This window comes from Phycodurus eques, chromosome 3 (assembly GCF_024500275.1).
Source record: "Phycodurus eques isolate BA_2022a chromosome 3, UOR_Pequ_1.1, whole genome shotgun sequence".
Taxonomy (NCBI): Eukaryota; Metazoa; Chordata; class Actinopteri; order Syngnathiformes; family Syngnathidae; genus Phycodurus; species Phycodurus eques.
Window position 1 is genome coordinate 8112378 of NC_084527.1, and position 24507 is coordinate 8136884.

The 24507-nt window shown below is 40.9% G+C and overlaps 1 protein-coding gene across 1 annotated transcript in view; it reads right to left on the reverse strand.

The window, feature by feature from the left end:
- pde4d (phosphodiesterase 4D, cAMP-specific) overlaps positions 1 to 23731 on the reverse strand; it is a 221034-nt gene extending 197303 nt beyond the window's left edge. Inside the window, exons 1-2 of the mRNA XM_061671884.1 lie at positions 23626 to 23731; positions 5788 to 5884 (exon numbers count right to left, since the gene is read on the reverse strand). Of these exons, the coding sequence (XP_061527868.1) occupies positions 5788 to 5832 (45 nt within the window). The 5' untranslated portion in view covers positions 5833 to 5884; positions 23626 to 23731. The remainder of the gene's footprint in view (positions 1 to 5787; positions 5885 to 23625) is intronic.
- Positions 23732 to 24507: the final 776 nt, after the last annotated feature.

A 24507-nucleotide genomic window follows, 5' to 3' on the forward strand; every position in this document is an offset into this window, starting at 1 on the left:
TGAGAAGATTCCTGAGGAATGGAGGAAAAGTGTGCTGGTGCCCATTTTTAAGAACAAGGGTGATGTGCAGAGCTGTGGGAACTATAGAGGAATAAAGTTGATGATCCACACAATGAAGTTATGGGAAAGAGTAGTGGAGGCTAGACTCAGGACAGAAGTGAGTATTTGCGAGCAACAGTATGGTTTCATGCCTAGAAAGAGTACCACAGATGCATTATTTGCCTTGAGCATGTTGATGGAAAAGTACAGAGGTCAGAAGGAGCTACATTGTGTCTTTGTAGATCTAGAGAAAGCCTATGACAGAGTACCCAGAGAGGAACTGTGGTACTGCATGCGTATGTCTGGAGTGGCAGAGAAGTATGTTAGAATAATACAGGACATGTACGAGGGCAACAGAACAGTGGTGAGGTGTGCTGCAGGTGTGACCGACGAATTTAAGGTGGAGGTAGGACTGCATCAGGGATCAGCCCTGAGCCCCTTCCTGTTTGCAGTGGTGATGGATAGGCTGACAGATTAGGTTAGACTGGAATCCCCGCGGACAATGATGTTTGCAGATAACATTGTGATCTGGAGTGAAAGCAGGGAGCAGGTGGAGGAACAGTTAGAAAGATGGAGGCATACACTGGAAAACAGAGGAATGAAGAGATAGCAAGGGTGGAGGACTTTAAATACTTGGGGTCAACCGTCCAGAGCAAAGGTGAGTGTGGTCAGGAAGTTAAGAAACGGGTCCAGGCAGGTTGGAACGGGTGGAGGAAGGTGTCAGGTGTGTTATGTGACAGCTGCTAGGATGAAGATCAAAGTTTATAAAAAAGTAGTGTGGCCAGCCATGATGTACGGATTAGAGAAAGTGGCACTGAAGAGACAACAGGAAGCAGAGCTGGAGGTGGTGGAAATGAAGATGTTGAAATTCACTCTCGGAGTGACCAGGTTGGATAAAATTAGAAAAGAGCTCATCAGAGGGACATCCAAGGTATGATGTTTTGGAGACAAAGTTAGAGAGAGCAGACTTCAATGGTTTGGACATGTCCGGGGGAGAAATAGTGAGTATATTGGTAGAAGGATGATGGGGTTGGAGCTGCCAGGCAGGAGAGCTAGAGGAAGACCAAAGAGAAGGTTGATGGATGTTGTGAGGGAAGACATGAGGGCAGTTGGTGTTCGAGAGGAGGACGTAGGAGATAGGCTTACATGGAATAGGATGACGCGCTGTGGCGACCCCTAAAGGGACATGCCGAAAGAAAAAGATTATTTATTGCGGTTTCATTTGACTTAACAAATTAAAATCCTAATTTTTGTCCATTACCACGCATGCAATGAAATCCCTCTCCATCATCTATATATGGTCACCTGGCTCCAAGCCCACTCTGGGCGCTCTAAGTGGAGACCAAGATGTGTGTGCGCGAGAAGGAGACGGCGAGGTGCTTTTGACCCATTCTTTCGACGCATTCACATGGGCTACGGTTGCATCTGTGTTGCCATGGCGACACTGATAAGGTGACTCATGACTATTCATCAATAGCAGCGCCTGATTGGACGGGCTACCCCCAAGAGCGTCATGAGAGGGACCGCGCTGATGAACGCGTTCCCTGCGCTACCTCCGTAGGGCCTCCGTGTTTGCGTCCTAAACTTTGCCGCCTTTAATTACCTGTCCTCTTGATGTGCACGCCTTTCTTTTCTCCACCTTTACCCGATAGTGTCACACAGCTTGACTGATGATGATATCCAGTAATTAACTAGGGCTGACCTTGCGAAATTTATTGCACATAACCCTCTTGTTTATTTCTAATCAAGCCATCTGTCCAATATCCTTTACTCATAGCCACTGTATTGCGTGAAGGGTGTGTTTTATTTCACAATTTAAAACAGTTGCCAGGTATTTAAAAAACATGCCTGAAACATGCCCATGAAAAAAATAAAATAAACAAAACATTTTAAATAAAGAAATACAAAAAATTATCCATCCATCCATTTTCTGACCCGCTTCTCCTCACTAGGGTCGCGGGCGTGCTGGAGCCTATCCCAGTTGTCATCGGGCAGGAGGCGGGGTACACCCGAACTGGTTGCCAGCCAATCGCAGGGCACATAGAAACAAACAACCATTCGCACTCACATTCACACCTACGGGCAATTTAGAGTCTTCAATTAACCTACCATGTATGTTTTTGGGATGTGGGAGGAAACCGTAGTGCCCGGAGAAAACCCACGCAGGCACGGGGAGAACATGCAAACTCCACACAGGCGGGGCCGGGCATTGAACCCCGGACCTCAGAACTGTGAGGCAGACGCTCTAACCAGTCGTTCACCGTGCCGCCAAAATTAATAAATAAATAACAATAAAATAAATGTAATAAAAATAAACATACCTGCCAGTGTCTATATCTACTGTATATATATAAAACTATATAACTATGCAGCTATATCCTACCCCATATAGGAGCAGACACTAGAGTGAGTCGAAAGTGAGCGCACATAATGACAATGATTGCATTTTTACTCATGGAGGGAGCATTTCATACAGTATACTGTTGGCGAATTGACACACCACCAAACACAAATACTCCCGCTCGCCACTGTGTCGACAACTTCACCCCAAGCAAATATACGCCGGGCTGCGGCCCTCGCTTGAAAGTGGCTCTGGATTTTCACCCAGCTGAGTTGATCATGTCATGGGCAGAGAAATTCAGTGTGGGGGTTGGTTATTATGTAACAGAATAGCTGTAGTATGGCTCACTGACAGACACATTTTTAGTAATAGGTGAATAACAAAAAAATTCACACTTGATGGGGGGGCAGGCACTACACAGTCATTACTATTTGTATACAAGCAATTAGAAAATATATTTTCCATTATACGTCCCTTTTGAAAGTAAGGTTATAAGAATCCTACAGAGGGTTTGCACGCATGCATGCTTGTGCAGTTGGGACCAAAGTGCCCGCAGCTTAACGTCCTTTTCCAAGGTTAGAGTCAAGCCCTTTTTCCAGATGAATCTGCAACATTTTCAGCACCTTGCGGCTGTGATAAATATATTCACACTCCCGCCAGAAGTATAGGAAGAGCGAGGCCACATTTTTTATTTTGCTGTGGACTGAAAAACATGGGTTTATCGTCTAAATTTAACACTTCAGCTTTTATTTCCAGGTACCTCCACTTCTATCGGATACAACACTTGATGACAAAGATGACAAATTGTAATACTTTTAAGACTTTCCCTAGGTTTCAACGCAGCCTCTTTAAGTAGTTGATTTTTTTTTTTTTTTTTTTTTTTGGCAGGTGGGGTGGAGGGGGTGGGGGGTACGCCTTTAAACTCTAGGTAGGTAGGCAGGTAAAATACATGCTCCATAGGGTTTGAGTCTGGAGATTGACTTGACCTTCAACTTTTTACCCCTTTGTTGGTTTGGCAATGTGTTTCTATCTTGCTGCATGATGACGGATCTCCCCATCAATTTGTTTGCATCTTTCTTGAAACTGGTGGACAAAATGTTTCTGAAGACTTCTGAGTTCATTTTGCTGCTTCCATCATGTTGTCCATCAATGAAGATGAGTAAACTGGGGGGGGGGGGGGGGGGGGGGTTTGGCAGATGAGCCTGTATTTTTGGGATCATGAGCAGATAATTTTTTTCTGAAGCTTTAGCTTTTCCATTACCTTGGTAAGGTACCTTTGTGTCATCAGTCCATAAAACTTTGAACTTGAATTGTTCAGACTAATCTGTAATTTTTTTAAGCAAATTCCAGCCTGGCCTTCCTATTCTTCCTGCAAGAGTAGCCTCTGTACTCTGTACAATGTTCTTATTAGTTGTTAGTTCTTGCACAATTCTTGCACAATTTCAAGAACTTTTTAACCGTGGAAAGCACTCTTCTTCAAAAGTACAGGACCTCAGGTCATAGGCAGGCCAGTGGAGGTTCTGTATCGACCCTCCCGCGTGTTTGGGGACCATCTCCGGGGCTCCTATCAGTTGGACGTGCCTAGAAAAACATTATAGGGGGCATTCTCATCAGGGGCCTCAATTCCCTCAGTTTAACCCTCGATGCAAAGAAGCTGCACACAGCTTTACTTGCTATTCTCTGAGCCAAAGAAACCCCAGTCAAGACTTCAACTGAATTTTGATGTTTTCTTTTGGTGACACACATTCATAAACATGTTTAAGGAAAAGTACTTTATGAATCTAAACAACCAATTAAAACATGTTTAATAAGACTACAGTATGTGAATAACGACTATCTCTACTGGAGATACCACCAGAACTGTCCTTCAAATGAGGTACTGAACATCCACTTTATACCATGCCTCCTCCATTTTGTAATGGAAATAAGTTTTAGTGACCATAGTGTCGACAACCTTGGACTGTGAGAGGAATGTTTTGAACAGATGATTGACAAAGAATTATTTTTGCTAAACCGAGTTTGCTTGATGTGTGCAGGTCAGAATAAAGTTCCCAATAAACTATGCATTCCTTGGATTTCAATGTTAATGCCTTGTTTTCATGACATTGTGAGATTTGTGGAAATGTAATTTTACCTTGTAATACATTGTTACATACTGAGAACAAACGCTTATCAATATTGGTTTGTCAGTGAGAGCACACGTAGGCGTTTGAACCTCTTCAAAATAGCAAAATGTGAAAATATTGCGATGGCTATGAAAACATAGATCTGATTCTGTCTAGTAACAATCATTTTCTTTGTATTTTAATTTTAAAAATGCTGCTGTAAATATTTTTTATATAGCTCCTATAAAAATATAAATCTAAAATTATCGTCATCACACAGCGTTGATATTTGAGTTTAAAAGTGAAAGTGATTCTGAACACAGCCGCATTCCAGTTGAAGGAGGGTGTGAACAGTTGCACAACCACATTATTTGAGTTTCATATTTTTACTTCCAATCTTCAAAAGATTTTTTTTTAAACTGTTCCATTGAGTTGTACAGGTTATTGCTCACATTAATGGTGGACAAAATGTTCTAATAATTTACTATGGTCTAATGTTTTAATATTTAAAAAATGGCATTTGAACAGGGGTGTTTTAATATCCACTGAACATGGTGTATTTGTATCAACTGAAACTTGAGGCTCTTTGGGGTAACCCCTGGTTTCCAAACTCAGTGGATCATCATAACCCGACTGTTAATAGTCGTTTTGACATTTCAGTCTCATCTTTCCGCATGATTCATACTTTCAAGTCATGTGACACACACACAGTAACAATGGAAACTGTTTATATTTCACTTTATATTACCGTTTTGGCCTTTTTTCCCCCTCCCACGCACTTCATCTGTGTACCAAATGCAATTCCTCACTCATGTCAGCCCATTTGGGAGACTTCCATCTCACGGTCAACAGCTATTGAAAAAAATCGAATGTCTTATTCATGCCTGAGAGGAAAAGCCCGGCACCGTCCGCAGCGGGTCAAAGCAAGCCGCATCTCCAGTTAAACACGGCTGCGCCGACCTGTCCGGCTGTTTGCTAAGGACTTCCAGGAAATGTCTTTTAAATCCAGACGGCCCGGGGTGAGTGATGGATAGCTCGCACACAACTCTGACATCATCTGAGAAGGACACATTATGCTCTGGGGCCGGTTTTCTGCACAGGGTACAATGTGACTTCATCGCATTGAGCGGCCAATGAACACAACCATGTATTGTAAAATCTTGGTTAAAAACCTGAATATGGGTCCTTGTACAAAAGCCTTATTAAAAATAATTTTCATAATGATTGGTGAAGCGAAAACTGGGATTGAAATAAAACATTTAAAAAAAGACATAAAATGTGAATAAGGTGCATTTTACTCACGCTGTCCCACTGGGTGTCATCAAGGGACAGGTCATTTTTTTGCATGGTGTGCGCAACCTCCGAAAACAAGGCAGGGCTCACTTACAGAGGAAGTGTGCTGGTAAAGAAGAAAAAGAAGAACATTATTTTTGTGTTGGGCAAGAAGCTTGACAAGACGTTCTAATAGCATATGTACATTAACAATTGAAAAACCACATTAAGATTTTTGGGTTGATCCATGGTGGTGTGATTTCCTTGACAACCAAGTGTGTGTACTGTATATAATGCGTGTGTGTGTGTGTGTGTGTGTGTGTGAGTGTGAGTGTGTGGGGGGGGTTCATACAAGGATTCACTGGCCTATTAGAATGCATTAGGCTGTAAAAGGTAAAGATCAGTGAATTAACAGCCAGAGTTACACAAGCCTGTTTTGTTTACCAGGCCTAATAACCCCCAGCCTCCCTCTCTTTTTATTATCTTTTTCTGACATGACTGAACCGAATGTCCCGCACCGAGTGGAGAACGTCGAGTGAAAAATTCCGAAGAACTGAAAGTGGAAAGACAAATCTAATTGCACCACGACTTGATTGAACTGTGCCCACACGGTCTATTTGCATCTCAGCATTCCGATCACATTTCCTCTTCTATCAACAGGTCAGCAGGCAACCGTCCTCTCGATAAAGTTGGATACGTGGAAGCGTTCCCCAATAATACCTGAAGCCAACAACGAGTAAATAATAGCAGGCTCCTTCTCGCTTGCCATTTGAAACATGAGACATATGTGGGTGGGTGGGGGGAACCCCTCTTGACCCTGTCAGCAAAACTGCGACCAGCTACCAATGAGCAAGACCTTCTCCAATAAATAGATGCCGACTGACAGCCCAACCAGGTAATTACCGCAGACTTGAGAAAGGACGTACGCAAAGGGGAGGAGCTGGTTATCACGCAGGCTATGTATGGCTGAACAGTGGATATGTACTCGAAAAGGATAGATTGTTTTGCACAACCCCAATTCCAATGAAGTTGGGACGTTGTATTAAACATTAATAAAAACAGAATACAATGATTTGCAAATCATGTTAAACCTATATTTAATTGAATACACTACAAAGATAAGATATTTAATGTTCAAACTGACAAACGTTATTGTTTTTAGCAAATAATCATTAACTTAGAATTTTATGGCTGCAACATGTTCCAAAAAAGCAGGGATAGGTGGCAAAAAAGACTGAGAAAGTTGAATGCTCATCAAACACCTGTTTGGAACATCCCACAGGTGAACAGGCTAATTGGGAAGAGGTGGGTGCCATGATTGGTTATAAAAGGAGCTTCCCTGAATTGCTCAGTCATTTCATTCACAAGCAAAGATGGGGCGAGGTTCACCTCTTTGTGAACAAGTGCGTGAGAAAATAATCGAACAGTTTAAGGGCGATGTTCCTCAACGTACAATTGCAAGGAATTTAGGGATTTCATCACCTACAGTCCATAATATTATCAAAAGGTTCAGAACATCCGGAGAAATCACTGCATGTAAGCGGCAAGGCCGAAAACCAACATTGAATGCCCGTGACCTTCGATCCCTCAGGCGGGACTGCATCAAAAACTGACATCAATGTTTAAAGGATATCACCACATGGGCTCAGGAACACTTCAGAAAACCAATGTCAGTAAATACAGTTCGGCGCTACATCCGTAAGTCCAACTTGAAACTCTACTATGCAAAGCAAAAGCCATTTATCAACAACACCCAGAAACACTGCCGGCTTCTCTGGGCCCGAGCCCCTCTAAGATGGACTGATGCAAAGTGGAAAAGTGTTCTGTGGTCCGACGAGTCCACATTTCAAATTGTTTTTGGAAATTGTGGACGTCGTGTCCTCCGGGCCAAAGAGGAAAAGAACCACCCGGACTGTTATGGACGCTACGTTCAAAAGCCAACATCTGTAATGGTATGAGGCTGTGTTAGTGCCAATGGCATGGGTAACTTACACATCTGCGAAGGCACCATTAATGCTGAAAGGCACATACAGGTTTTGGAGAAACATATGCTGCCATCCAACCAACGTCTCTTTCATGGACGCCCCCTGCTTATTTCAGCAAGACCATGCCAAACCACATTCTGCATGTGTTACAACAGTGTGGCTTTGTAGTAAAAGAGTGCGGGTACTAGATTGGCCTGCCTGCAGTCCAGACCTGTCTCCCATTGAAAATGTGTGGCGCATTCTGAAGCGTAAAATACGACAACTGAGACCCCGGACTGTTGAACAGCTGAAGCTGTACATCAAGCAAGAATGGGAAAGAATTCCACCTACAAAGCTTCAACAATTAGTGTCCTCAGTTTCCAAACGTTTACTGAATGTTGTCAAAAGAAAAGGTGAAAACATAGGTAAACATGACCCTGTCCCAGCTTTTTGGGAACATGTTGCACCCATAAAATTCAAAGTTAATGATTATTTGCTAAAAACAATAAGGTTTATCAGTTTGAACATTAAATATCCTGTCTTTGTAGTGTATTCAATTAAATATAGGTTGAACATGATTTGCAAATCATTGTATTCTGTTTTTATTTATGTCTAACACAATGTCCCAACTTCATTGGAACTGGGGTTGTAAGAAACAACTGTTTCTTACAAAGGATTTGGGGTCACAATGCCAAGAAAAAGACTTCGACAATATGTCGTAGTATTCCATGAAAAAAAAAGTTTGCAATGTTACGAGAATAAAGTCATAATATTACGAGAATAAAGTCAATGTCAAAAGAAAACATCTATATAAAACAAGACAATGAAGTTATATTTTCGGAGAGAGGGATTGTAGTGTTTCAAAACAATAATAAACTCATAGGAGAATAATGCCGAAATGTGACATGGATAAGATTCAACTTTAATGTCCTCTGCAACGAAAGGCAGATTATTATTATTATTATTATTACTCTCATTTATTATGAGAGAAAAGAAAAAAGTCAGAATGTTAAAAGAATAATGTTGTGACCGGGGAGAGCAGGCTTAAGTGGGGGACTACTCTCGTCTGTATGCTTCTCGGTGTGCGTGACAGACTGGTGGGAACGGAGCGTGTGCCTGCGGTGTGACCACAGGGGGTTGATTTCTGTCTGAGCTCAAAGTTAAGTTGTTCCTTTAGTTTTGAGAAGGCTGCACATCACTCGCAGGGAGCCGTCGTTGCCTCTTTAAAGGGCAAGTCAGTGAGCAAAAGATCAGCCAGGAAGTTGTCCACAATGGTTAAGGTGGACGATGGCGTGAACGCAAGATATTTTCATCAGGTAATTTTCGATATCCCGGGAACTGCCCTGAGACTGCCCGATCTCGTCCGATCTCGGAAGCTAAGCAGGGTCGGTCCTGGGTAGTACTTGGATTGGAGAGCACCTAGGAATACCATGTGCTGGGGTTGGGCAGTGGGCCAATCACCTGCTCCCGTAAAAAAAAAACTACGGATTACAGAAACCGCAATTGCGGCCTAATGTATCTCATGGCACTGAGAGCTCTGTAAAAAAATTCAATAAAATAAAAAAACATTCCATATTAGCGGACTAAACAATGGGCAAAACCAAGGGCTCTAGTTTCAGACATTGCAACTGCGGCGGAGCACAAAAGCTTAAGTTGCAAGCTGTTTTTACCAGCTCATCCTGTATTAACTAAGGGAACCCGCTCACGTTGTCGGTTGCCACAACGGCCAAAAGCAGTGACAATGCTCGAGTCAGCACGGATCGCTGCAATTACGCATTGACCTCTTCCGCAGAGATGTCGCCATGTGAGACTGTCAATGCGCGGCATTTAAAGGGACTGAGAAGAGCCGCTTTGATTGGCGGCGAATGAAGTCGTCTGTGTTCACCCCCACAGCGGCGCAGACTGCTTTCTTTTTTTAAATACGCCAGTTTGCACGCATCAGTGAAATTACCAAAACTCACTCCAACCTGCCTTCGTGCAGATTTATGCTACATGCCGTGCCGCATTTACGCAGGTCACGAAAAAAGAGCCCCAAGTGTTGTCTTTCTAGAGGAGCTGATGCACGTAACGTAGTACTACAAGGCATATGCGACGTCATGACCACAAACATACAGTCGTTTACAGCTACTTGGGACAAGGAGTACAAAAATGACTTGGTATTGTCGCATGCTGCTTCATTAAGTCTAAAGACACGTTATGATCAGGTTACATGTAGCAGCCTGCTCGGGTAGTAGGTATTATTCCAAAGATGTTCATTGTGATTACATTTTGTCGCAGCAAGTCGCAATTTATGGTTACGGCGGTACCTCGACTTAGGGCCTTCGTCGAGATTCAAAAACAGAACCTCTAGACTTTGAGGCTCAAGAAAACTGCAATCAATGTAAACCTTTCGAAGCTCACTGAGTGTCACGTACGTGGTTAGGGCGAGGGTGAGTAACGCAAGGCAGGAACATGGTGGACCCAATTGCAGGGAAGCAGGGAGGCAAGGCAGGAGTGCGGGAGTCTCAAAATAATATTATTTAATCTTCAAAAAGGGAAAACTGAACAAAGTCCCACAACAGATACCAATCAAATCAAAGTAACAAAGAAACAATCTAATATCTAAAACTGGAAACAAACTAGGACCTGTGAGTAAGACATGGAATAGAAAGGGAAAATGACACCTGACAATGACATACCACAATGATAAAGACAACTGGCGACTATGACTTGGCAAAGACATGTGACAACGACAATGAACCGATAAGAACTGAAAGAAACCAGGGAACTAAATACAAACAAATTGACGAGACAACGAGGAACACCTGGACAAGACACCAGTGGCTGGAGAGAGCTGATTGGTCGACACAAAGTAGACGAGAACAGGTGGACAAAACAACCTAATGAGCACACGACAAACATGGAACACAGGAAAACATGGAACAAAACTAAACCCAACCCAAACCAAAACACAGACCATGACACTGAGCTGTGTCACAATGTTTGCTGAGGTCATGCCTAGTTTGAACTTCGAGCTTTGTTTGATTTTTTAATCATAATTTTCCAAGACATTTTGGTTGAACGGCGGTACTGTGGTCGACAGGTTAAGCACATCCGCTTCACATTTCAGAGGTCTTGAGTTCAAATCCTGGCTCCAGCCTTCTCCTGTGACGTGTGCATGTTCTCCAGGTACTCAGGTTTCCTCCCAGATTCCAATAACACGCATGGTAGATTCATTGAAGACAGACTCAGTGGTTCTTAAACTTTTTAAACCAAGTACCGCCTCAAAAAATACTTACCCAAGTAGCACCATAATGACCAATAATAAAATACAGTAGCATACCAGGCTTAAAAATTAATCAAAAACAGGCGGAGGTTTTATTCCCAGTATAGTATTTAATGTAAGCCCCTGTTATATTATGCACAGTTTGAACATAAACACTTCTCGTAAATATATGAAAATAAAAAGCTGTACTCAAATAATGATTCAATTTAAATGTATTGCATATAAAAGTTAAATAAAATCTGTATCTAAATAAATGTTTGAAAACAAACAGATCTATAAGTTTCAATGTGAATGTATTGTACTTAAAAGATAAATACAACTGAACTGCGCTTAATAAATGTACTGTTTCACACTGTCTAGATTTTTAAAAAACTCAAGATGCACAGTTTGAACATTTAATTTGGTGATTCTTTTGCATACCACTAGAGGGAGCCCGCATACCACTGGTGGTACTCGTACTACACTTTGAGAACCACTGGTTTAGATGAACTAAAAGAGCTTGACTTTAATTCTGCCCTCTGGGAATATCATTTTGTTCCACTGATACATCCATCAGTAAAACTGTAGTGACAGTTCATCACATTACGCAAGTTAGAGGGAGGAAAAAAAACAATCTGGGCTACAAGGGCCCACCCGGCCAGTGAAGGTCACGGCTGTCTAACGGGGCTTCTGAATTTCAGTTTTCCGTCTGAAACGTCTTTTTTCCCCTTATGTCGAGGCTGCCTATTGAATAATCCTTTGAAAGTAACTCGAGTCTTTTATCATAGCTGTCCAATCAGTGGAGATGAGCTTGTTGAAGCTTTTATTCCCTTTGAAAGCAAAGCGGCACACTCACCATATTAATCAAGAGGGTTTTTTTTCTTTTCCATTTGTGAAAAAAAGTCAGTAGGCGCTTGTGCATTACCGTCACTAACAGCCAAGCTCAGATTCTTATTTACGAGAATGGAGCACCTGTCAAAAAGAGCTTTTGTGAAGCTGTATCTGCGCTAGCACTGAGGGCTTACATTGAAGTTCAACCAGTCATATCATCGATCTCGCCCACTTCTTTGATGGGTGATATTTATCATTTCATGTTGGATTCCATGGCAACCAAAGTACTTGGAATGGAGGAAAGCATGTGCCCCGTCCTGGATGCTCAGTATAATGCGGTGAAGCTATTAATGTGAAGCCTTTATGTGAAAAGACTTACCTCCTAAGCCATAATCACTTGTCTTCTAAGTTAAGGACAATTTGTATCACTTTTTACTAGGGCTGGACGATTAATCGATTTTATCAATTAATTTAAAGTACTACTCAGGACGTTTTGTTTTTTTTCATCAATTTTTTTTGCAGTTTTCATAGTTCAAAGCTTGCACTAACAACATGGCTAACTAACTAATTTACAAAAGAACAGTCACTGTTGCCAATTTAGCGTCTTATGTCGCAAAAAAACATTTTACCCCTCTGACGATCATTTTTCAACAAAAAGTGACAAATTCCTGCTAAGAATCAGACAACAAATGTGGAATCATTCTCACATCTTTTGTCCGTATGATAAGAAAGGAGCCCCATGGAAGGCAAGGATGGGAGTCAATCACACTGAACACCGCCAAAGTCGTGATGCACATTTATATGTTGCGAAATCTGTCATTTTTATCGACACGTTGGAAACTTCTGAGCCAAGGTACAGTATGTGCTTCCAAGCCGTGCATATTATGCCGAGATGGCCTGCCTCACTTGTACGCTACATTAGAGAAAAGATCATGACAGAGCAGGAGGGAACATGAAAAAAGACAAAAGGACGGTTTGAACGTGTGAAATGTTAATTTATTAAAGGGTCAATAAGCAGTTTTCACCCTGCTATAATCGTGCAGCTCCTAATCTATATACTATATATATTTCTGTGGAACTTAATACAAGTTAATGCTGGGGAATAAAAACATCAGAGAAAATAAAGCAAATCCCAAGGGGGTAAAAAACTTGTTTTGAATAATGTCATCTTGATTTGCTTCTTCTATAACCAAAGGGAACGATTGAAATTAGAAATCAAATTTTTGTAGGAAAAAATACTATTTTAAGGCCATATTTCCCAGCCCAAGGGTGAGTGCATAAATTGTTGTTTTTACATTTTACTATGAACGCTTAACAGTTAACACTTCCTACATTTGAATGACACTTGAGACTAAGAGTCATCACACCTAAGGGTCAGTGCACCATTTATTGGTTTTATAATTGCATATTAGCAGCGGTTACCTTTTTTTTTTTTTTTTTTTTTTAAACACTTGTATCAATGTCAGGAATTTCAGTAAAAAAAATTCCCTACACAGTGAATAAGGGCTTTTTGATGGTGACTGCTTGATTCAGGAATGAATAGAATATGTTATATGGCATTAATTCAAACAAAATGGAGGTTGGCAAAATTTCCAGAAAAGACTGATTCCAACCTTAATGGTACCACTGTATGTTTTCCTTGTAAAATTGGAAATGGCTGTCTCTTCAAATATAAACAAGTCTGGGGAAAAGATAGTAAGACTGGAAGAAAGAAAAAGAAAAAAATAAATCACCCTCTTTGCAATATAATGCAGCGGTGGCTCCTCCAAGTGGCACCACGCTCACTCAACATGCCAGTAAAGAAGAAAAAAAAAGTTTGTTTTATGCGGGGAGACACAGGAGAGGAGTGGATCTTCGGCGGCTGGGTTAGCATGACCTTGTCCTGTCCTTTCCACTCCCGCTGCCTCTCCCCAAATAAATCAGCTGCAATCAAAGCACTGAGGGGCTGTCAGTTCATGTAATGCAATCACACACGTACACGCGCGCGCAGGTGGGATTAGGACAGTGTGATATGAAACATATCAGCCTAGATTTCCGTTGCCATTCATCTGTTGACATGCAACCAGGCCTTTGTCGCGCCTCGAAACAATTTCGCAGCAATTGGGCAGGGTGATGAAATATATTTACTTGAAATGTAAATCAGCTCCCGAAACCCTCCCAAGGGTCTTACTTCTTGTTTCCCAGCGTCAAGTATGACTCACACACTTTATATTATTACTGTTTGCTTTTAGTGCTGTAAAATTGGGTCATCACAGGGGGAAGTTAAATGGAAAATGTGTCAAATTAAAGTCAAAGCATTATTAATGAAGATGAAATTACTCCTGGTCCAGGCTCACAGACAATTTATAGGATCGTTCAACATTTTGAGAAAGTGTATGAAACTATCTTACAGTGGAACACCCCAAATGGTATAATTTGGAGTTCAACCAAAACTATCTGGGAAATTATGCCTGGAAAGTCAAACAAAATTCAAGACCTCAATCCATGATAGTGAGTTACGTCAGCAAAACTTGTGACACTTCAGCTCAGTGACCATCATGCACCCTGGAGAGGCCGCCAGCCAATCACAGGGCACATCTACTGCAGAGTCGACAAACAACAATTCACACTCACATTCACACCAATTCACAATTTAGAGTCTTCATCTTCAATGAACCTAAAATGCATGTTTTGAGAATTTTGGGAGCAAACAGCATATGCTTCTCGGTTTTGGTCACGCAGTGTATGTATGTATATATATACACACACACACATATATACATACATACATATATATATATATATATATATATATATATATATATATATATATATATATATATATATATATATATATATATATATATATATATATATGTGTGTGTATACATATATACACACATATATATATATATATATATATATATATATGTGTGTGTATACATATATACACACATATATATATATATATATATATAGTTTTTTTTGTTTTTAGGTCTCTGTTAGCGTCAGCCTCACAGTTCTGAGGTGCGGGGTTCAATCCCCGCCTGTGTGGAGTTTGCATGTTCTCCCCGTGCCTGCGTGGGTTTTCTCCGGGCACTCCGGTTTCCTCCCACATCCCAAAAACATGCATAAATTGGAGACTCTAAATTGCCCATAGGTGTGACTGTGAGTGCGAATGGTTGTTTGTTTGTATGTGCCCTGCGATTGGCTGGCAACCAGTTCAGGGTGTACCCCGCCTCCTGCCCGATGACAGCTGGGATAGGCTCCTGCACTCCCGCGACCCGAGTGAGGAGAAGCGGCTCAGAAAATGGATGGGTGGAAGGTCTCTGTTAAAATTACCCCTTCCATATGGTAAATACTGCAAATAGTCAATTGTGTTGCATTGCTTTGAACAACATGGCGCTCTCCCCTGTCACTGTCCAGATTTTGGATTGTGGTAAACGGGTTACATAAAGTAAGTGAGCAAAATATTTTGCTAAAATAATCTGTTCATCCAGACTAGCTACGAGCTAGCTACATCTATTAAATTGTTTGAAAGTGTAATAATGATTATTTTGACATACGTTTTCCAGACTTAAAGCGGGTTTGCAACTGTGTTCCGTTTGTGTTCTGTGTGTGAAAGTTCACTTTGTGACAACATGTCATCAGAGAAGCTAGGAGTTGGACCCATCTTTCATAAGTCAATTTACTATAAAGTTACAGGGTCAACGGATAACTCCCCTACTGCCACTGCTGTATGACTAATATAACACTGTATTACTCTTAATTCCTGCTACAAAGTCGTATTCATTTGGAACTGTCACACGTCAGTAAAAGCGTCATGTCCACTACGAAGTGGCCATTTGTATTGGTTATTTCTGCTTAAACTTGTACTACACCATCCGGCCTGCAGATGTCACCGGAGAATTGCAGATGTCCATTCAATCCTGAATCAAACTTTAAATGACTAATGACTTTCCATCATGAAAGCTGATTTTTGCAATTAAGGGGGGGTCTTGAGGATGAGTCACTGCTATATGTGCAGCTCACTGGGCTGTGGCTTAATATGAGTCAGCCAACCAAATGAATGTCACTGCCTTCAAGCACACCCTCCATATATGCATTTATAACCCTTTCAATTGTCACTTTTGATTGGAATTGTAACCAAGACAGTGCAAGTGAATAACACCCTCAGCAGCTGCAGCTACACAAATGAGTGCTTAGTTTTGATTGATGCTGTCAGAGAGCTTTGCATTTAACTGTATGTTTATTTGTTGTAGTTGTTGGCCATGGCATAAAACCGCACTTCATCCTGCTCAGAACATTTTTATTATGAATATTTCTTGCCTGTGGTGTGCCCGAATAAGGTATGAAGAATATTTCTAATATATAAAAACTGAAATAAGAATCATATGATCCACATTTAGTGGTAATCAGAAATTACAATGATTAATTTGTGTATTTATTTATTGGTGTGTATGTGTTTGTTTATTCATGTATTTGTATGTGTTGTATTTATTTGTGTATTCATTTATCTCTTAGGTTTATCTATTTGTTATTGTATTCTTTCTTTGCATGTTTATCAGGTTATTTGTGTTCATTTATTTCACCATGCATTGTGGGTCTTCAGATTTCACCTTTTTTTTAAAGTCGTGAATGGACGCTATGTTTCATATTTGTAATGTTATTTTTTCATGGAGTTTACTCGAACTACAGAATTTCCCTTGTTGGAGTAGTATCTATCTGTTTGTGTATTTATCTGATCTGGGCATTTCTCTTTTGAATGTTTCCCTATTTATTTAAGTGATATGCGTTTGTTTTGTATTTATTAATTAATGTGTTCGTCTATTTTTGCGTGTTTTATTAGTTTCCCGATATGATCTTTGAGATCGACGTTGGTCCGATGTGAGCCACAAAAAAACAAAACAAAAAAAAACACTACAGGATCGACTTGATCTAAAATCATTCCTTCTTTTTTGGTTTTTCTAAACAGTCCATTCCATAATCCGCTCTAGCACTTCTATCAAGCAGCGCCCACGTGATCACAACACCAGGTTGCTAAGGTGCAAGAAGTAAGAGTGAACTGCTTGCTGAAAGCCGTTTATTGACACTCCAGCTTAAGTTAACTATAAAACTAAACACACATACCAATAATTACACCCACGTAATATTCAAATACATGTCAGACTTCGTTTCTTTCTTCGTTTTTGTTCACAAAAATCGCTAGCTCAAAGCTAACACGCAATTGACTGAAAAACACCACTAACGAGCCAATGAAAATTAGCATCGAACTCCCGGCACTTATATCTCTCAAAATAATGGATGTTGGTACAAAAACGATGTATAAATACATACAAACAGACAATATAACAATACTCTCTTGCACATATTCAAACGCTGTGAAAAACGAGTTATAATAACAATGATTCGATCGTGACTACTTCTACTTTGTTACTGCAAGTGTGTATCTCATTGCGTGCACCACACTGCCCCTAAGAGGTCAAGACGTGCACAGCAGTTACTTTTTGTAACCCATTGGTTACTAATAAATAGTTCAGTTTTTCCTCATACCTACAGTTGCTGATTATTATTCTCTGTTTGAGTAATAGCACTTGCTAAACCTTTTCTAACATTCCATACTACAAAATAAGTAAATTATGTATGATTATTGCTCGTATCGGATCGGACCAATTTTGGTATTGGCCCAAAGGCTGCAATATCAGTATTGGATCGGAAGTGAATCTTTTTATTAGTGTATTTATGTTATTTTTATGTATTTCTGTTATGTTATTTTTTCTTGTGTTTCTCTATTGGTTAATTTATCTCTATTTGCTTATTTGGTTTGCTATTTTTTATACAATTATTTATTTTCCTGTTTGTTGAATGTATTGGATTTTATTTTTCTTTAATTCAGTCACACATGTGGCTGCTGTAGCTTTTTCCTTTTAAAGGAGTCGCGATCCTTGGGAATATCATTGGCAAAGGCCATAGAGGAGAGTGACATTGCGCTATCCGCCCCCGCCCCCACACCACCCAAATAAATAAATAAATAAATAAACTAAAATGTCAACAGTTATAATGGAAAATTTTTCCACGGTTCCGGAACAAAAAAACTAATTTGTTTAACAAGCTTCCGGATGTACTCTGCAGCACATCACATCATTCTCATGAGATACCATAAATCCACTCCCACCCTCTTCCCCCCTTCCTTCCATTCCCAAATCCCTTCAGTGTCTGTGGTCATAGTCTTTTTAACCTTTAGCTGGGTACTTTTGTTTTTTTTGGGAGCAGGCAAACAAACACAATGGCAGGACGTCCAGGCGTACAAGGAGAAAGGAAAACACAAGATGAACTCGGGGACACAGCTGCTTCTCTCTTTTTCTACGCTTCCTCCACTCGCTCGTGTCCCACCGAGGTAATTTCTGATGTCCCCGCGTCACATGGTGTCATCATATACATCATCATCTTACACAACATCAAACTAATACAAGTTGTCAGTCTAGAACCTGGGGACTTTTAGCTACAGGCCGTTCTCGTAACCGCTCATCCGTGGATTATAAAAGGTACAGTGGAAGTCGAAAGTTCAATCCGCTGTTAGCCATGACGACCTTACCACACCTCAGTTGAGTACGGATTGAATGATTCACCTTTGTTTGGCCTTTTTTTGCTTTTATCTTGTAATACATTCAGAAAGAAGGAACAGCCTCATCAAGAGGTGGAGCGAGATGAAGAAACAAGAAGCTACACGAAGTCAGCGGACCCGCATTCAAAATAGTAAATGGTAACTTATTTTTACACTTGTGACAAGAGCGCATATTAAAAAGTTGGATGTGCAATGTGCGTCTGTGGTGCAGTTCACCTTTTTACTGCTTTTTCTTTGGGGGTTTTTCAACACTTATTCCAAAAGAAGGCACACCTTCAACAACCTATTAAGAGAAGGCATCACAAACAAAGTAACATTAGCAGACTCGCATTCAAGTCACATTAATGCTGGTTGAACTTCTTTTTACAGTTGTATGATAGTTAAGAATGGTAAAAAAGTGAGATGGACAAATCACCTTCGTATTACAGTGACCTCGCATTTATCACAGGGGAGAAGTTGCATTAGGTGGAAATCTGTGATATACTGTAGAGAGACCGTATAAAGAAGCAGTTTTTTTTTAAATATAGTTTTGCCCCTCCCACATCCGTTAAACACATTGAAACGTTTTTGAACACACACAAAAAAACCTAAATGCCAGCATAAAATTTAAAGAAAATACTGTAAGTATTGTATTGTCAGCGTACATGCCTGTGGCTTTAAGAAGCGGCGTCTGGTTGGGTGACGTAGAACGTCAGCGAGTCTGCGTGTGAGTGATTGGGTGAGAGCTGTGGCTGACAGCAGCTTCTGCGTAGGCGTGATCACTGTGTTACCATTCTATCGGCGTTTAATAAACTGCAGAAAAGTGCATCGGCGACTGTGCCTCTCCTTTCTCACATGAGAGGCCATTACAGTAAGTAAGTATACTGTAAAAAAAGAAAAGAATTCTTAGCAATACAATATAAAAACAATATATTGGAGTGTCAACGATGGGAACACTACGTCTTTGTCACTGAAGTTAAGATTTGAGTGTCTTATTGTTTTTATAATTTAATATCAACGGTGGTTAACTCATATTTACTTACTATATTTATTTACCGCACAGTCAATAAAGGTTTCACAGGGGCAGCAGTTTGACACAGGAACTTATTGTTTCGAGTACCATTATTTCCTATGGGAAAACTTTGTGTTTGACCTGGGAGATTTCCCTAAACTACTAAGAGTAAGGCCATAGAAGAAGGCCGCCTGTGCATGAGATACTGCCTCAAGTGACAATCTGCGTAGGTACGCTGCTGCCTTTTAAGGAAGTACAAAGTGAGAACGCTCCATTATAGGTTCAAAAGTCTTTGGTTTTTGTAGGGAGAATCCTTAACATGATACCTTGAGGAGATAAGTTTAAAGAAACGATAAATAAAACCGAGGCCTTACATAGCATGGGTACTTGCTTAGCGATTGTTATGGGAACTAACTATTCAATTGAAATGTACTTAAACACTTGTCATATGTGTGTGCATGGGAGAACTACAGGATACTCTGACTCGCTAGGAAAAACAAACACAGCATTATTATTAAAGTCATGAATATGCTTTAATAAGCGTCTTATATAATATTCCATTAAGTCTCCATTATAAAATGGCAAGCGTGGCTCAGGGAAATATGTGACATTTAACTTTGTTGGCACCGAGGCCAACCGTTACCCTGCCCTCCCTCCTTTTCTGTAATGTAGCCCCTGAACTTTAACCTCTGCAAAGTGCCACAGTGCAGCTCTCCGGATGGCTTTTCAAAAGGCGCTCCTTGCAGAAAGGAGGACCATCTGGAATACGCTAAAGTCAGATAAACATTTACACGTATCCACGTGTTCCGGATCAAAGTGAGTGAACTGAGTGGGAGACGAGCAGACGTGACGTACAGTACACGGCTGCTTTTCATCGCCGCACATCACTGGAAAAGCTCAGCAGCTGTTGCTTTTCAATATGCTTTCGCTCCCTAAATGCTCCAGTCAGACTGAAGAGGACAGGACCTGGTACGACCTCTTCCCCATTCAATCCGAACGAGCGAAACTCATTCATGAATACCACTGATGTTGTCATGACAACACTTTGCCTAAAGCACTGTGTACACACATACCTATAATTGGGACGAATTTGGGCATTTTTCATACTTTCCAGTCATTCAGCAAAGGTATGATTATTGTCTGTCTCTGAAACATCTGAGGTCTTGAGGTGTTTTTTCCCCTCCCGAATCAGCTCAGAAAATAGGCCGATCCGACAAAATGGTAAAACTGGTTGATATTTCCGACAGAAAACCATCCAAGTTGGGCCGAGCCACGGATTGTGACGTGAAACGGAACGACAGCCGCTCAGGGAGACTGCGATTTTGCCGGACATAAATAATGGTGCAACGTGTTGTGTTGAGTGTTTGTTGCACAAGTCATTCATCACACACGTCATTCATCACATCACAATAGAATCCAATATATACACCCAGACTACTGATCTAATGGCAAAATTCATGCTGTTTTTGGGAGTAATTGCCTTAAGCGGGGTATACACATATCTATTTTTAAAGGTCCCATGCCATCAAAATCCATCTCTTTTTTTCAAATTGTTTTATGCATAACACAGGTCAAAATGAGTCTGTGACCCGCTTTAAGTTTGACATCTATGCGGTTTGTCAATTGAATGCAATAGCCTTTAAACACCAAAACTGCTTGCAAATGAAAGGATTTGAAAAACGCTGTCATAGTTACGTCAATTAATATTCAAGTACGTGCCCACTTCGTGGTTGGTTGCCACTTACTCAACTCAGCTGAACGGCAACACGGCACGTCCAGGTTTTAAGCAAGCGAGTCTCAGCCATACAAATACAGTCTGTAAATGTATATGTTGAGTTTTCCAACAATACTTAACTAAATTTCAATTGTTTTTTTTTGTTGTTGTTTGTTTGTTTCGGGGCACAACACGGAGTCCACGATTCGACCAAACACATCAGGTGATCATACTGAACAGGTTTAACATTTATGATTGTCGCCCATACGGCCGTTTACTGAGTTGATCTGTGAGGGAAAAAAATCCCGCTCAGCACATCGCTCACCATTGGATAAGCTTTCAGATACATCAGAGAATCGGGCTTTTGCTGACTTTGATCGCAAGGGAGGAAAAAATGCAGAGAATTCAGCCCGATTATCAGTATGTGTGTCCCCCGCTTTCGTGCATCTGTCTGAATCTATATAGCCTCTTCCGAACACATTCCGCAATATAGTTGTAACCGAAGGTTCCACAATAAGCTGCCTTTCCTTTTTACCCAGCAAAGGTGAGATACTTCCACAACCATTTGTGCTGGTGGACAGTGAGTCAGCATCCTGCAATCAGATAATTAGATGAGCGAAGACATCAGCTGGTGGTTTGACGTGAAAAAAAAAAAACTGAAAAAAAAAAAAAAAAAAATTGCTTTCAACACACCAGTAGCAGAAGTGTGACACTTCACAGCTCTGTCCTCGCACCCTGGCATTTACACAGGTGTCATAAGGCTCTGTTACTACCATCCAAGGCGGAACGACTTTGTACTGGACTGATGAGACCCAGTGAGCTCTACAGGTCCAAACTGATTCATGCTAGGCACTGGCGACCGACGGTCAGCTTTCTCCCACATTTCAAAAACATGCACGTTAGGTTTATCGATGACTCTAAATTGCCCTTAAGCGTGAATGTGAGTGTAAATGGCTGTTTTTCTACGTGTCCTGTGATTGGCCGCAGATCAGTCCAGGGTACAACACTTCTCTTGGTCAAAGTCAGCTGGATAGGTGCTAGCTCACCAACAACTCTAATGAGGAAAAGCCCTGTAATACCCTAGATAATAGTGTCAAACTGGTGGCGCGAGGGCCAGATCCGGCCCGCCACATCATTTTATGTGGCCCGCGAAAGCAAATCAAACTTGCTGATTGTGTTCTGGTGTAATAACGTTGAGATATTTGCAAGCATTTTTTTTTGTTACCAATCCCCCTTTGAAAATATATGTAATAGTTGAAAAACATGTTCTTATAGGCTTCTGATTTCAAAACTGGTTATTCATCAATGTGTTGTGTATACTGTATGTAATTATATGAGGTAATCTTTCGTTTATTTGGGTTCACAGTTGTAGTGGCCTGTGACAAAGATGACTTTAACACCCCTGCTCTAGATGGATGCCATAAATCCAAAAACTTTGGACATGGAACTGTCAAACAACATGTCAGCATAGCCCCTCATTAGACCTAATTTCAGCCAGCATCCACGCATTGACTTTGCTGTTTTGTTTTTGTTGTTGTTTTTTTACATTTTTCCCACCTCAAAGACAGTAAGAGAACAAAAAGATAACATGAAATTGTGTGCACTCTTTCAGTGGTGCTACAGGTGTTATTATGGTAAGTACTTTCCCGTTTACTTTGTTAGCATTCTCAGCCAAAGAACACGGCATTTACTCTCACATCTGTCTGGCTTGTTTGACAAGAAGGAGCACCCAGTAAAGATTTAAAATGCTACATATCTTCCACGCTCGCTACACCAGTTTGTTAGCTCCCATACGCTTGTCACTCGCATGTTTTATTTTTACATTTTACATTAGTGTTTTGCATTCCATTTATACTTGTGTGACAGTTGATGAATACAAAAAAAAACGAGCCACAACTTCCACCAAGGAAATTTGTAGCGCTGCAAAGCAATGCGTCTCAACTGCATGTGGCAGTGAAACGAGGGAAAGTGTGACACATGCAAACACAACCATGCCATAGCCATGATTACAACGCACACACATCCACAATTAAAAATGGGCAACTTTTTAAGTTCCATTTCCATACGTCAGGGTTTCCCCAAGCCAAAATTGGGTCACTTTGTACTGGGTCGCCTATTTTCTGAGTGAATCTACATGAACTTCTGTTCTTTATTATTACTTAATGTACATTACATGATAATGTTATGGCAATTCATGATGCAGTACATAAGTGGTCTATTTTTTTGTTTTGTTTTTTGACTAGTTTATGAGCATCTGCGGCATAATTCGGGACGCGACCCCTGAAAGTCACACCAGGGAAAATTTCTGGGTGGGGGGTGAAGTCCTTGAGCTTTTCAGTCAAAGTGAGGCACTGCAGTTTGGAGCACGATCCTCCTGCTACCTACGCATCCTTCAGAGCACATTAACTCAATGGATTCTCATGTATATGCTTTATCATAATGTAGAAAAGAGCTCTCACAGCATTTATATGTATTGTAATCGTCATCACAGCTATTGGTATTATCCATAAAGGAACTTACATGTATTGATCCTTGCCTGGTGTCTCCCCTTTGGCAGTCCCAGTCAGTTAGAACCAAAACAAACATGCGTGCGTCATCACAACCATGCTCACTCCTTCTGCCTGTGCTCAGGCTCTCTCATGATGGAAGGAAGGCGGGAACTCTCCTCTGCGAGCTGCCAGCCGCATGGGCCAGCGACGTCACAGTGTTTCCTGCTCCCTGCTCGACCAATCGTGAGGCTCTCACGGACGGGCCTCCGCCTCCCTCCTTTCACTGGACTGGAACAAACTGTATGGAGCAAGCATGAGGTAACAGACAAGAGCATGGATTTGATTGGGGAAAGCGAAAGGAGAAGCTGTGATTAAATGTTGAACACAATCCAGTGATTTTTGTTATAGTTTCGCAGCCCATAAAAATTCTTTCCAAGGGCGTTTGGGTGGCATTTTAGGATGAGAGCACAAACATATGCAGATAAGCGCGATGAGGTGTGTTTTTCAGCAAATATACCAGAATTTCTCATGTATGTGGATTTTTTTTGGTCAAAAGTCAATATACACGCATATGTGCACATTATACATATGTACAGTGGAAAATAAAAAAAAAACTTTCACATTTTATAAATGTATGCCGCCATCTAGAGCTGTACACTTTCATTCCAATATGCCACCGCCACCTAGAGGTTATGAGTAAGGTGCACACTTTCATTCCAATATGCCACCGCCACCTAGAGGTTATGAGTAAGGTGCACATTTTCATTCCAATATGCCACCGCCAGCTAGAGGTTATGAGAAAGGTGTAGCCTACACTTTCATTCCAATATGACAGGGGTACGTATGACTGCATATATGGACAGTTATGCTCATAAGTTTGCATACCCTGCCAGAATTTGTGAATTTTTTTAAA